Source organism: Corvus kubaryi, unplaced genomic scaffold (assembly GCF_017639235.1).
Source record: "Corvus kubaryi isolate FWS band 111438036 unplaced genomic scaffold, C.kubaryi_AGA036_p1.0 37385, whole genome shotgun sequence".
Classification (NCBI taxonomy): Eukaryota; Metazoa; Chordata; class Aves; order Passeriformes; family Corvidae; genus Corvus; species Corvus kubaryi.
In genome coordinates, this window is record NW_024581127.1 from 22,033,237 (window position 1) to 22,048,841 (window position 15,605).

At 38.7% G+C, this 15,605-nt stretch overlaps 1 protein-coding gene across 7 annotated transcripts in view; it reads right to left on the minus strand.

Moving 5' to 3' along the window:
- TRPS1 (transcriptional repressor GATA binding 1) overlaps positions 1 to 15,605 on the minus strand; it is a 213,709-nt gene that overhangs the window by 168,871 nt on the left and 29,233 nt on the right. For 5 of the 7 annotated variants that reach the window (XM_042035775.1, XM_042035781.1, XM_042035778.1 and 2 more), the window contains exons 2-3: positions 6,099 to 6,257; positions 2,182 to 3,110 (exon numbers count right to left, since the gene is read on the minus strand). In XM_042035775.1, the coding sequence (XP_041891709.1) occupies positions 2,182 to 3,110; positions 6,099 to 6,135 (966 nt within the window). In that variant the 5' untranslated portion in view covers positions 6,136 to 6,257. The remainder of the gene's footprint in view (positions 1 to 2,181; positions 3,111 to 6,098; positions 6,258 to 15,605) is intronic. The other 2 variants (XM_042035779.1, XM_042035780.1) reach the window with 2 other exon arrangements.

The following is a 15,605-nucleotide window of genomic DNA, read 5'->3' on the forward strand; positions in this document are numbered from 1 at the left end:
GACACCCTCCAAAATGGATACAGGAGTAATATAAAAATGTGTGGGTGCAAAGGGGACTTTCAGATGTTCTTTTACTCTGTTTATGAATCTCACAAAGCTGCTCTGAATCAGGAGTGGGGGAGGAGAAAGCATAAAAATATTAATCAGTTACTTATCTTATGACATGTTCTGGATCAACATCTGGTGCGTGTGCAAGTGATGAAGTATGGCATTTGCCACAAAAGCTTACATAATCTTCTATTCCCAAATTGAGCAGGGAAAACTAGCACCCTTAAAAATTAAGTTTCCAGATCCATTTTTTATTTTTTCTTTCAAATAAATAGCCAACGTTTTATAGGCTGTCTGTTCTATTTTGGAAAATGTTTTTCGTCTGAGCAAAGACTGATCTTAAGTAGATTATCTATGGGCTGCTTCCTACCACTTTTTGTCTCCCCTGCAGTATCTTACTGCCAGAGTTTAGTAGACAAGTATAGTCTAGGTTCAGCTGTTTTACTTCTCATTCTATCAGTTCAAACTGAGATAGCTCACACATCTGTTTTATTTCTGAGAGCACTGCAAAGGAAAAGTGTCCAGCTCATTCTAATCAAGCATAAACGTTCCTATAAATAACCAAGGACCTAATGAAACAATTGTTTGGAGGAAATGAAAGTGTGTTTAGAAACTCAAATTCCTCTATACTGTATGCCTGAGCTGTTCCAGTCTGAATGTCTTCCTGACAACATGGATCAGTTGCTCTAAGATGCTGTCCCTGAAGTCAGCAAACTGAAACTATAGCAGGAAATCCAGGTATTAACATCATACTATGTGCTAATTATAAATCATCATTTCACAATTTGACATTATTCACTTCTAACCTCTTTTAACTATATCACGTATTTGCTTTCTAATCAGAGTTTGACAGGAGAGAGTGTCTGACATGAGACAGTGATCTTTTAGTAAGACAGCAGTTCAAAGATTGCAGTTTTTTTGCATAGTAACGACCTTAGTTTGATTTGCTGTTCCACAAAGAAATTGTAGAGTTTCTTTAAAAAGAGGCAAAGTTTAAATCATTTGAAAAGCTTCAAATTCCTGACTTGTTTTCCTGGTTTTGGTTTCTTCCTTGAAGTTAGATGTTAGCCATCTTAACCTGTCTTGCAAAATTTCTTTCCTACGGCTACAGTTTCTGTAAGCATTATTAAATATTTTCACCTTTCTACCTTTTTATTATATTTTATTATATGCCCTGGGAGTTTTATCTGGTGATTAGTACAATGTTTCCACGTATGCAGTCACTTGAAAATGGATGGACATTTGAGCTTGTATTGTATGCAAACTTTTGGTTTGTTTTTTTCTTAAAATCTGAATTTTTGTGTCATATAAAATACTGAAATATCCTACTGTATCTCTCAGCTCAAACCAAAGATTTTTTTTAAAGCACCATCAATTCTTCTTTTAACTAATTAAATATTAGCTGATAAGAAACTAACAGAGAGTCCACGAAAAACTTCTGAGTTCACTCTTTCATGGTAAAAATAAGATTTTTTTTTTCCCAGCAGTATCTGTAGTTTTTTCCCTACTTCAACTAGATGAGAAAATGACTGAGGCAATAATCCTTTTCTTACAGGCTTACTAACGTGAGGAACAGCATGGATTACTGTTACTTTTTGAAATGTTTTAAATACCCATTGTGTATCCTGTTTTTCTGGCACAAGACAACTTCAGAGCTGCCAAGAGTTGCCATTTATTTCATCTTAATAAAGAATCAATAAGCCAAATCTTGACTCCCAGCAGCTGATAATTTAGGATTACATTTTTAATTTCCAGCTGCTGTCTTTTGTCTATCTGGTTGTTATTTTTCGTTATTATTTGCTCTTTTCTTTCCATGACAGTAAATCCTTCAGATATGATTACCAGTTCAGTGGTTTGCCTGTTTGCTGAATAAGATCTCTCACTATTGATTACCATAACAACTAAATCGTACACAGAAATGTCACTGGTCAAAAACCCAAATACTCCTCTGCTGCACAAGATGCTCAGCAGACCTGCAGAAAGCCTGGCTAAAATAGACCAAAACGGTTCTTAAGGCTTAAGCAGGTTATATATGAGACACACTAATCACGTAGGTAGGAAAGGCTTTGCAAGAACTGGCTTTGCATCTGAGAAGGCAGTGAGCAGAAGCAGGGAGGCTGGAAGCATACAAACCTGCACATCGTAAGTCCCGTTTAGTAAGACAGGCCTCTGGGAATTGATGTCCTGCAGTACCCCTGAAAGCACAGTGCGGTTGACTTTCTGGAAGTCTTTGGAGTGGCTGAATTGCACCATGTTGTGGAGAGCCAAAATTTTAGTGTCGAGCTCAGCATCCTGCCTGGTGCGGTTGTGCAGTCCTAGGTGGTACTTGCGGAAGTGTTTGATGAGATCTGTGGGGTCGTTCCCATAGTAACCATACCCACAGATGTTGCATTTGAAGTCCTGAAGCTCTGGAGACAGAGGCGCTGTATCTGGGTTATCATTTACCAACAAATCTGCTTTTGATTTGTTCAGCCTTAAACCCCCATCTGAAGGCACTTGTGGGTTTTTTGAGGCCGTGGGGACCGGGCTTGAGCCTTGGCCATCAGTTTGACCACTTTGCACTTGCACTGTTTCATCTGAAGCTTTTGGCGACATCTGATGCTCCTCATTTGTCTCTGCTGCATCTCCTGACGGGGTACAGACCACATCTTGGGTGTCATCTGCATCTGATTTTTGAGGAGACTTCAAGGGCTCACAGATTCCCCCAACAGCTGGAGATGAGAAAGCCAGCATATTTCTGTCTGTCACCTCATCATGAGGGAAGGATGGAACATTTCCTCCCTTATTGTGGCTTTCATAATTGAAGCCAGCCTTTTCACTCAGCACGGAGCTTTTCAAGTCCTTTTTAACACTGGAAGATGGCTCTTGGACATGCATGCAAAGTTCCTCCTTGTTACTTAACTCTGCCGCATCACCCTGGTCAGTGTTTTCTTGCATCTGCTCTGCAGAAAATTCTTTTTTTCTTCCAGACTCTTCACTTTCAGTACCTGTAGACTCAAGGGTCTGTACCTCACCTTCACTAGCAACGTTTCTCAGAGGGGGATTCTTTTTCCGGACCATATCTACCACAGAAAAAGAAATAAGAAAGAAAAAAAGGAGAGAGGGAAAAAAAGAAAAAAAAACCTATAGGATTATTCAAGATATACAAGATATGTAACAGATTACAAACCTGACACTTTTAAAAGCATTCTGAATTATATGAATACATTGAGTACATCAACTTTTCACAAAATTTTTGTTGATTAGGTTTTTAAACTATGCAGAAAACTTCTAAAAAATTAGCACACTAAGACTGAACTTAACTAAAAAGAGAACTTTAACAAACCTACAGAAACACTTCCATGAGAGTCAGTGAATTGCAGATTTCATTATCTTTTGGGATGATAATGGACTGGCAGAAAGAATTTTAAATTAATGCTTCTTTTAAAATAATTTTTAAAAACTAAGTGGAAAAATAAACTTTTGAAGCCTACTGTTCATACACAATACAACTACATATAATGTAGCTTTCCAAAAATACACCTAAAAGACATAATCTTAAGAAGAACTTAAACAAGTTATTAGGGAGAAAACAGATTTAAGAGAGTAAGTACTTGAGGCTTCAGAGAAAGTATTTTCCTAAGCAGGTATCAGTTTCTCTATAGCAGAAGTTCCCCCTCCTACTGCCCATAAACTTCAAACAGGATTATACGGATATTCTAGAGTCTGGCCCCACAGTCCATTATTCATGTAATTAGTTCTATTTGCCAAACAAAGAGAAACTAACTTTATTAGGAAACCCGTTGTCAATAAAATTTTACAGGCTTGGATCCAGACATTTGACATCCCTGTGTGGCTGAGCCAGGATCTACCCTGAAAACACCTGGAATCCACATGGATCTAATCAGCCAAACCTTCCTCTGCTCAGTCCTCATTGTAGACATAGCCACTACTGCTAGATCTGCAAGTACACTTCCAGGATCCATTTAAAAAAGCTGAGACAGGACAGCAATAAGGATCAGAGAGAAAAGGGGAGTCTGCCACCAGTGAGTTAGCTGCTCTCTGAACAGGAGAGATTATGGAAGGACAAGTAATCACACTATGCAGGTACTAAGTCAAATTCCTCATCCACTTCATCTTCCCCACCCTATTTAAGACAAATACATATATGAAACTCCCCTGCTCTCTCCACTCTGTGGTTCTGGATTTGATATTCATCACCAGCTGGTTTGATCCATTTGTGTTCACATGCTAGCTATGGGCAGAAGACAGATGTGCCACAACTTTTCTAAGCTCTTAATCTTTGCCAATGCTGTATTCAAGGATGGATGTTTCTCTTTGCCAAATTGTGTGTGGTCTGGTGGCAGCAGCCTGCAGTACCACACATGAGATGTGAGCTACAGACTCAAGTCTGAGTCCCCATTCCAGCCCAGCCACAGCCGGGCCCTGCAGAGGCACTGGAGATATACATTGCTCTGCCACGGGAGGACCACCTGGTGACTCTGGGAGCAGCACTGATGTGCTCCAAATGGTGCTGTATCCAGACCCTTGAAAGCTGCAGACGACCTTCTCAAAACAGTACTTTGAGAAGCAAGGCCGGGGACAGAGGTTAAAAATAAAAGAACAGGCGTCTGTACATGCTCTTATTTACATCTGCTCCACATGAAAGGGCACTATATGCTCTGTTGATAAAAACAGACAACTTCTTAGGGGAAATGTTCAACTTGTGTCTTGGGCTGGCTTTGTTGTCTTTGTGGTTGAGCTGATCCACAGGCAGCATGGGCTACAGCAAAGCGGGTTTCACACAGAATGCCGGCTAGTGTTACAGAAATTTTGACACTCCGTGTGGCCTTAATAGGTTTCTTAAATGCCTACTGTGATTCCTTACTGTAGAAGACACGTATGGTTGGAACCAAATGTCTTCTCTTTAATGCCAACCACACCTATCAGGGTACGTATGAACTAAATTGTACTTTTTTTTCCCCAATAACTTCTGAACCATGAAGTCACTCAGAACTAAGAGAAAAGAAGTATCTTCTGCTGTGGTAAGAGAACTATTACAATACAGACTCAGCCTACTAAAACTACATGCACACATATATAATTCATGGTATAAATATAGTTGTCAGCCTTTCAGCATTACTACTTCTCTGTGAGTCTCCATGAATGTTCTTGGTTAACACACACACTAAAAATATCTTTGAGCATCTCTGGTAGGTGTTCAGCTAAGTATATATTTTTCTACTGGTTACACGTCCCAAACCATTTTTAAAATAACTTCCGTTTAAATGCAATTCGTGGCAGACGACAGAGAAAGAAGTCCTGACTGCACAGTGAAGAAAAATCAGAAATCGAGAAAGTAAACATCATGACTGTTACCTCAGTCAAAATTAAACAAGACTAAATGCAATGTTCTAAAATGTTTTTGTTACAGATATTTTTGGCAGATAAGGAAAGCTTACAGACTTGCTATCTTTGTGACAACTGACAGAAGAGAGTCAGAAAAAAGGACAGAAAAAAAGTCCCTTTAAAGAAAAGAAAAATCTGGACTGTATACAGGCTAACTGGACAGTAGATCTAGATAGTTTAGTTCTAATTTTCCCAATGTATTTGTGAGTCTGGGTGTTAATGAAGGGGAAAAAAGAAAACTCAATCTCTCTAATGGATACTTCTCATGCAGTATTCTACACTTGAAGAAAGAAAGGAAAGAAGAAATAAGTTGAATTTAAAAGTATTTTTCCTTCTTTTTTTCTTCTAGCTTTTGAAAAGTCATCTGTCATTTATTTGTTTGATATTCACTCAAGGGACGGTAAGAAAAGACACGGGGATTTTTTTGTCGCTGAAATTCCACCACTATCATTTTTCAGAGACATATTATGTAAATAAAACTACATTTGCAATACTCCTAAATTGAAGAAACCATCCCCTAGCAAGTCATAAGTTAGATACAGAAAGAATATAGCCACTCTGAAATTATTATCTCTAAGACAAATAACAGATTGCACAATGTTTTATTGTGTGCCAAGAACGTTTTCGGTTAACAATTTCACTTGAAAAAATAGATCACATACTTGTAAAATCATACCCAGCATTGACTTCATAAGGCATGTGGCTTTAGAGTGCTTTTTACAATTATTAATTCTATTAGTCAACTAGCAGGCGGGCTAATGCAATTGTCTTAGAAGATGCACGGAAGACACAGAAGACATTTTGAGAGCTGATCTGTATATCTGCAAAACAAAACAAAAAAAAAGGTTTTCCTTCCTAAATTATGCATTCAAAATACGGTTTTTACTTAAAAACATTATTGTACCTACTGTACATTCCCATGCATCTATTACTGGGCACTATACAAATAGAGTCTGCTGGTCTCTATTTCCCTCAAACACGAGAAATCCCATAGCTCTCTTCTCCTCAGACACACGTGCTCTTGCACACACATGCACTCACACAAAAAGACAAAAAATTGTCTCAGACGTAACATTCACCAAACACTTAAACAAGTTTTAAGTAACTGCTGAAAATGAGCTGTAGAAAGTGTCTTAAAAATTCCCATGCACCATCATGGGACTGGCCTAATGGGATAGTTAATGGCTTCTAAACAACTGGTTCCATCAGCAGTTTTAAGTTAACCTCTGCTGGCTGCCTTGTGTTCCACTTGAAATGAAATTAGTGGTGTTACTTTTGTTGTTAGCAGGCAACTTCCCACTTCTCTAAAATGCCATTGCAATAGTAAGCACATTTGTTGGGGGCTAGTAAAGAAGCTGAGTGAAGAACAGTCTTTGGGACTGAACTACCTTTTCATCACTGCAAACAGTGATCTGCCCAAAATAAAAGAATTACTAAGCCTGATGTGAATGAAAGGACTTCTAGAGCAGAGGGAATTTTGGATAAGGCCCAAGTTGCAGTACTTGTCTTTGGGCTCTGTACTCCAGGGGTTTGTATCTTATCTTCCTTACACTGAAATTACCTTTAAACCACATGGGGTTTGGGGTTTTTTTAGCTGATATCATCACTCACACTATTTTAAAGTAGAAATAATAATAATAGCTATACGTACTTTCCCTCAAAAACAGCCAGGCTACTCTATGTTGTTCATACATCTGCAAGATACAGACTTTACTGTTCAACAATCACTCACGTCAGTTTATCCCTGGAAACAAAAACTTCTGCTAAAATCAGTTTGTACTTCAGGATAATGAATTACCATGGTGACTAGTGTACCTCTTAAAAAAAAAAAAAAAGGAAAAAAATAACCCAAACAAATTTTGGTAATCAATAGTTTTTTAGTGGTGGAGATAATGGCTAATTACCTGCTGATCACCAGCTCCCCAGCAGGTCACTGTTGTTGCTCATTACTTTTACTGAATGTGATGGCTTGTCATCAAAGCCTATTGCAACAGAATGGTTATTGCCTGGTGCTTGTGCTGCAGTTTTAGGTCAGATCTTAGTCACATGCTCTTTTTAACAGAATAATCCAACTAGAAATATGTTTGAATTTTATGAGATGCCACTGACTAATCTTTGTACAAGTAGATGCAGAAGCAGATGAAGAGCAAACTGAGTCAAAGGTATATGAAGACTGTGATATTATCAGTCAATATGCTGCAGCAACAAAAAGTTAAATGAAAATACACATTTATATTCAACAGGCTCAAGTAGGACATCTTTGTTAAGGGATAGTAAAATTAATACTTTTACACTCATATATATTACACACCCACACAAAGACATATAATGCACATACGGCACTTGAACATCAATCATTTTCCCAGAATAATGCAGCAAAAAATCATTAACTCTCAGTGTCTCAGCTTAATATACATGTAATACTTACCTATCTCACAGGACTGTTGTGAGGCTTAATTAATTAGTGACTGTAAAGCATTTTGTGATCCTCTAATGAAAGGTGCTACATAGCACAAAGTATTATTAAAATCATTAGGACCACAAAAAAGCCCTGTGGAATTCCAGCCTACACTGTCTGTTGGGGTTGGGAGTGATCTTATTATTAAAAGGAGACCATCAGACTAATTTTCATAATTTTTTCAAGATTTTTTCCCCCTTTGCTGTTGTGATAGCATGTTAGTAGCTAGAAATTTAATCTGTATCATCTTAATAACATACACTCATGTAGTTTGTTACTGCAGGGCTAGAGAAGAGAGCAGGGCTTTTGGCATTCATCTGGCTTTCCCTTTTAAGAAAAAATAAAAAATAAAATTGAGAGACATATTTTGACACCTTCCCACACTCCACCCCAGCAGGACAGCTGATCATGTGAGATCGCAGGATACTCATGCTATAGCTGCATGGGAAAATAATGCTGTGGTTTTAATTTCTCTCCTTTTTAGACTTCTTTTTCCTTCACAAAAAAAAAAAAAAAGAAAAAAAAAGAAAAACAGAAGAAAAAAACACAAAACAAAACCCTGTTTATTACACATAAATAGACTACAAAGACTGTCTGCTGTGCTTCATATAAAAAAGCCCCAAAGTGTTCAAAGTGCCGGCTTCTATCAAGCACATAAAGTCCTAATCAATCTGGAGCCTCCTCCCTACTCTCCATACAACAACCAAGCAGCTGTAAGGCACACAAGCTCCGAAGCTGGAAAGCTCGTGTTTTGAGAGACTGAATTTCTGGGAAAGTGTCTCAGCGGCGGGCTCTGTCCCTCAGGAGTCACCCAGCACCCTGCCCTCCTCGGCAGCCTGTCCCACTGGGCTGGCCCAAACCTGTGCCGAGCACGACCAGAAAGTTAACAAGCTCATTAGTGCAGTCCACAGTTCAAAGACCTGACATGTTTTCTAATTTAAGCGTTTTCAAAATAAAAAAAAATCTGTAAATAACACTGGCAACTCCAGGTGAAATTGCTGCCCTCACTGAAAATTAGATTACATTAGATGCAAACTACCCCAGGCTCAGACGCAGTGGTAGAGGACTGGCTAAAGCTTCTGCCCTTCTACCTTCCCTTGTGGACACTTGCACAATGAAATGACAGGAAAGAGACATGTACAGCTTCGCATCCCCATCATCTCCAGCTGGGACACAGAGCAGGAGGCAGTCACACACGATGCTTCTCTCCCAGTTTTGCTTGTGGTTCTCAGAGCAAGCCTGCCAGCAAACAACCAACACATGGCCCTCCCTAACTTTTCTCTGCTGAGAAGGGAAGGGAAGAACAACCCCTTTTGTGTAAGTAACCCAAGAATCAGGCCCTAAACCATGGGAGGGCAGAATAAGCTTAATGACAAGCAACTGCCTCTTCAACAAGACCACCTCCTTTCTGCTTTGGCACAAGTAAGTGTCTTCATACACGATACAAGACAGAAGATGTCACAGCTCTAAGCAACTGACAAGTTAATTCCAAAAGAGTTTTTAATCTATACATGTTTTTCTACAAGCCCTCAAACTGCATGTCCACTCTTTCGTGGCTGAAACTGCCAAGGTAAAATATGCTTCCTCGTATCAGTAAAATTAGGCAGGATCAGACTTTGTATTTGGACAAAATGAATCTGCTTGATATTCTACACTCTGCATGCTTCACTGAAATTATGATAGCTTCATCAATCTAAAAAGTCCAAGGAGGAAACCATGGTTTATACGTCGTATTAGCAGAACAGCATCATAGCAAAACAGTGTTGTTTTTTCTCCTCCTCTCTTACTCTTTTGCATTTTCAGGCTCTTCAGTTTAGTCCCCGATCACCAATTTGCCAACGGCTGTTTGCAATTTTTTTCCCCACAAAGTGTACAACAAAGAGACAAGTGAAAAGAGCTGTGGTCTGTTCAGGCTTGCTCCTTCCCATTTACATTTACTTCCCCAACATCGATCGTTCTCAAATCTCTAAAGGTGCACTTTTGGACATCTTAAATCCTGCTAAGCTACAAAGTGCCACCACCTTCAAACAACTCTCATCAGATAAATCTCTTATTAATTCACATTGAATTAATTCCCAATGATCTTTTATATTACCTTATGCTTCAGAGCACAGCACACATCAGTAGTCATCTAGCCACTGGAATAAATCTAACCTTTTCTACGGGTATAAAACAGACAGTTGGTCATTTCAAGAGAGTTTAGGAGTGGCATTTCAAAATAGATTGTTTAAGCCCACTTCCAGGCACTTAGTTCAGTTTAAGCTCACTCCTGGGGTAATCACACAGACACTTTCAGGAGAAACTGAAGTCAAAAGGTGATGTGCCTAAAGAGGTGACATGATGGAGAATTTCATGCTCTCTTGCAAGCAAAATGAAGAATTCTAAAACTGCTTTTATTTACAGGCTCCTGAGCACAGCAGGTTGCAGCTCTGCATTTCTTACTGGCCTCCACTGCCATCCATCCAGGACGGGAGAGCCCAACAAGGCAAGATTCCCTTTGGCCTCGCTTCCAATCAAGTACCTAAAAGCCTTCTGTACACATGACAACCTATTAAAACTCAACGAAGCTTGTGAAACAGGAAAACTAACATCACTGACATTTTATGGATAAATTAAATTATCTACAGAGAAATGAAAAATTCAAGGTGTTCAAGGTGACGTGCAGGCAGAGCTCTTGGCTAGTGACTGAACCTGGGTTCTCTAGGTGTCCAAGTCCATATCTCTCTCCTGTATGTATTTCAGTAAATAAAGCATCACCCTAGCACTTGGCAAAAGGCCAAGATCCAGTAATTTAATAAGGTACAGAAGGAGCATCTTGTGCAAAAATCTAAATGCTCCAATTTATCATGACAGTTATGGGATAAGCTGACATTTTATTTGTATGTAAACTAGTCTCCAAAACAGCTTTAAAAGGCAGCTCTTTCAGAGAATATTATGCCTTTGCTTCTCTGTTCTGCATTTATCTAAACTCAGATTTGTATATTAAAAGTAGCTTAATTTTTATGTATTGGTGCTGCTTTGCATGCTCCCCAATCTACTGTTATTGTGCCACGGAGAGAATCCAGCCTGATTTGCTTACTGCAATAAAGTAATTGACTTCTGCCAGGACTGACACCTTCGAGAGCCCTGCCTGCCATCCTCTCTGAATCTTCTGGTAATTCTATTAATTAGCTGTCATTACTCTTTATAGGATGCAGAACATTCCCTATTAGACAAAACCAGAGGTCCATTTAGTCTGATGTTCTCTTTTGGAGATACCAGATCCTTCAAAGAAGGTTCAACTGCCTTTGGATAGCATCATCTACTGCTGTGAAAAGTAAATTGCTCCTTACCCTCAATGCTTAAGACAGTGGCTTACTTTCTGAAGAGTAAGAGGGTTTGTAGGCCTTAATTATCTCTCAACATTCTACAATTTGTTTTTAAAGAAGTCTTATATATCCCCACATCCAATAAAAGTGACCAGTATCTATGTCAACATTACAACAATCCTGATAGCAGTGACATCTGGTAGCTCTCACTTTACAATCTAAATCTGAAAAAAAAAAAGTAAATTTTAAGTGTTTTGAGTTTGCTTCTTGCCAATGGAGTAGAGTTTTCCCTCAATCTTGTACTAGAGAGAATCAAAGACCTCCTAGGCTGTGGGCACATCTATCACATCCCCACTGTTCATTCTGACTTTAGGGCAAACAACCACTGTCTTGCCAAACTCTTCTAGCAGGTGTGGCAATCTTACATGTTTCAATTTCTTTTCAGCCTGAGTAAACTCAGTGTTCCCTGTAATCCAAATGTCCTTTGAAGACAATGGGAGTTTAGGGTTTGCAAATGACTCAGAACTGAATCTGAGTTGAGTGTACCGGCAGAGGCAAGCACAGTGCTACTCTGAGATGAAGAGTGAGGAAAGAAGGTGACCTCCCGGCTCCCAGGCAAGAGTAATCAGGTATGGATACAAGAAATGACTCATTTGTTCTTTTGCACTAAGAATACAATAGACTGATCCTATTTCCCTTGAAGGTAATGGCAAAAGCTCCACTGACTTCAAGAGAAGCAAGTCTGAGATGTGTTGTCCCTTTCTGCCAGGCGAGGTCTGTGATATGAGAGAAAGGCATCAGAGTTCCCTTGCTCAAAACCTCAGCCAAATGGAACCATAAATTACTTGCAAGAAGAGGAAAAGATGCAAGGGAGATAGAGGATGGTTTTGGCTAGCACTCCAGAAAAGTTCAAATAATTTTGTTTCCAACTAGAGGCAAAATCCTCCCATTTGAAACGGGGTTGAAATTTCAAAAACTGGGAAAGAGGTAGAAGTCTACAGTCTAGACCTAAAACAGTAACATTAAATCATCACTGGAGAGGGCATTATTGTAGTACTTTTTCAGCCAGACGAGAACCAAGATGAACATGAGTTTGCAAAAATATCCTTTTTTTTTTTTTTTTTTTTTTTAATTTTTTAAATTTGGCAAGGGTTTCCAGACACAAGTTACATAGGTAAGAGAGGGCAACCAAGGGCAACCGAAGTTGAGCCCACATACATCAAAGCAGACTCTGGCTTTGGGTACCTATCCAAACTGAGCCTTCAAAGGTTCTGATGTTGCCCTATTGTTTAGCTTGAATCTTGTCTAAGCTTGTTCAGGAGAACCCACATTCAGAAGTATGAGAGAAGGGAAAAGAGCACACATTTTCCAAACTGTGATTGCAAAACAAAACAAAAAAATGTAAATCTACCTGCTTCAGGGTAATACTGGTAAGCGTGGCTAGCTATAGTTGCTCCATGCTTTTCAATTTCCATACATTAGCATTCATTGCCGACATTATTAAATCCAAAGTTATTTGGACGCTTTGATCAGCAAATTGAATCTTGAGTCTATATATGATGTACCTATATTCACGTAAAGTTTACAAAACTATTATATTTCCCTATTCTAACTTTTTCCCCCACATGCTGTGAGTTTCCATATATCCCACAGCCATACATTCCAAACACAGACTATTTTATTTAGTAATTTATTCAAGAATTTAGATAAAAAGAAAAGCAATGGAAATTGTTTGGCATTCTCTATATAAACAGTTCCTAGACATTTGGGTTGAATCATCCAGTAAACTCTCATCTTGACATGCCTGTGACAGATAAAACTTTCATCACCAATATGCCCTCTTGACTAGAGATCAGGATACAGGGGATCCGTACTACAAAACCTCTTTTACCCTTTATGGCTATCACAAAAATTAAAATCACATTAAATATAAGCAACTCAGAATTTTGGCACTGTTCTTCCACTCGGCACAAATAACCCCACTCTCCATTGTGAACAGGGGAGAAACAACAGCAGTGGCAACCACAACAAAAGAGTGGATTGTGTGTTCCCTACGCAAAACAGAAAGCTGTGCCTATTCAAGAAATCTTGGCCATTTGTCAGAAATTACAGAACTGATGTTGGAGCCCAATATTAGGTCCAGCCAAAGCAGTGGTGAATTACCTCGCCTTTGGAATCATCCCTGTTAACAAGGAAAGACTCTCTTGCGTCACATATCATATGGTCCTCATGCAGACTGAGAAATAGAGCCACCTTCTTAAAAAAACCCAAAGTAAAATACATTAAAAAAAAAAGACCAAAGTGAATGCAAATGGATTCACTGAGTGGTTTGTCTATTATTTGCCCTTTTTATCTCTTCTTTTTCTTTTGAAGCTGAGAAATGAAGTGAAATGCTGATGAGAAAGCTAGTCTTACAGCACTTCCACCTTAATAATTTGTTATGAAATGGCTTTAAAACAGCAGTATTTTTTGGATAGCCATAAGAATTGAGTACATGCATTCACTGAGGAGTATGATTTCTGTTTTACCCATTTCCATTCTGGTCGGAAAAGAGGGAAGGAGGGTGTGGAATAAGAAGACTCCTTGATACTCTGCTGATGTGGCCTTGCAGCCACTTCATGAGTGCTGGCAATCCTTTAAAATTGGCACGGGGTGCCAGCACCAGCCTGCTGACTGCTGGATGAATATATATAGTGCAAATAATGCTGTTCTTGAATCAGTTTTTCCCGAACTCCCACATAAACTTTCCATGGGAAAATCTCATAATGCCTGCATAAGTGATTTTATGAATCTAGCTTTCAGCTTTTGATAGAAGATTTCTACTGGCTTTGATTCTTTATTGCACAAAGGGGTGGTGCCAAAAGCCCTCACATTAGCCTGGACCATACAGACATCAGAAATTTAATTTAAACATCAGTAATCTGCCAGGATCATAAAACACATAAAAAAAAGATTTAATATTTTTTTTCCCCTGAGAGGTAAATATGTAATTTCAGAAGCACAAGTACAACATAGGTGGCAGAATCTGCAAGCAGCAACATATAGACAGAAACTAAAACTACCAATGAGAGTAGAAATCTTCAGTCCGCAGAGACGAGGAGAACAGTTGTTTTATTCCTATTGAAGATATATTTTGAAGTAAGTTGGGCATTGTATATCTTTTCCAGCAATAATGCACCTAAATGTTCCTTAAAAAAATATATAAATACTTTTCTAAAAAGTTACAGAGAGGTAAACCCAGAGATTACACTAATATTTCCACTCTCAGAAATCCCTTGTACACAAGCAAGTCTTACCACATTGCTCCCGTCTTCCTCCTCAGAGGTGCCTTCATGCCACCTCAATTCCCAATTCGGTACCTCACCAGTTTTAAGAAATATCCAGCAATGATGTTGAGCTGATTTGTTGCACTGGGATATATCCCACAAAGAGTGAAAGCTTTTGCCATGTTTTCACATAAAAAGAAAGCAACTATTAAAGCAACTTCTGGGTTCACTGGCATTCTGGAGTCTAAAAAAAGTCCCAAAACTACTTGCAGAGGCTACAACAGCTCCTTCTTTGAAGTAATGTTGCAACTTGTGCCAAGGAATTTGGGATGTACCTGAGATCTGAAGGTGCGGACTACAAATTAACACAGCCAATTAGGTGGAGAAGCTGAGAGTCCAATACGGATGGGGTGAGATAACCACATCACATTAACTGAATAAAAGGACTGCCAAATGTGAGCCAGTTGGCTGAGTACAGATCATGTCATTCTGCTCAGCTAACTGCTGCCCATCAATAATCTGTTGCTGTTTGCTCTCCCCATGACGATCAAACCAAGCTAGGGCTGCTTCTAATTTTCCAGTCTAGGAATAGCTTCAGAACATCCACAACTCTTTTTTCAAACAACTCAAGAGATAAATGTTTCATCCACATATCAGTGTGCAAATTCTTCCCAAAATGGGACCAGTCAAGAGTAAATAATTACTCCTGTAACAGTTTTATCTGATAAACAACAAGACATAAGGCTGCAAAAGTGATCTTTGTACCATTAACAGTTAGGAGAAAATCCAACTTCTAAAATTACTTGATTAACTGATACAGGACACAAAAACTGTGACAATTCTGTAGAGAATGTTTCACAATAGATGTAGTCATTTTTTAGGGATTAGTATTAGCTATAAATTTCTTACCCCCTGAAATCTGGTACAACCGGATTTATAATGCAAAGATGTCTTCCTTTGAAGAAGACAGAGATGAAATCAGAGCCAATTAAATTTAAGCATCTCTTAAACAATTCTTTTGTTAAGCAGTGTGTATTGAAAGAATAAGAATACATGAGAGAAATTAGAAATTATCTTCATAATTTGTCCGTGGCTTCTCTTCTTATGAGTAATGAGAACAGCCCAAGATCACAGATA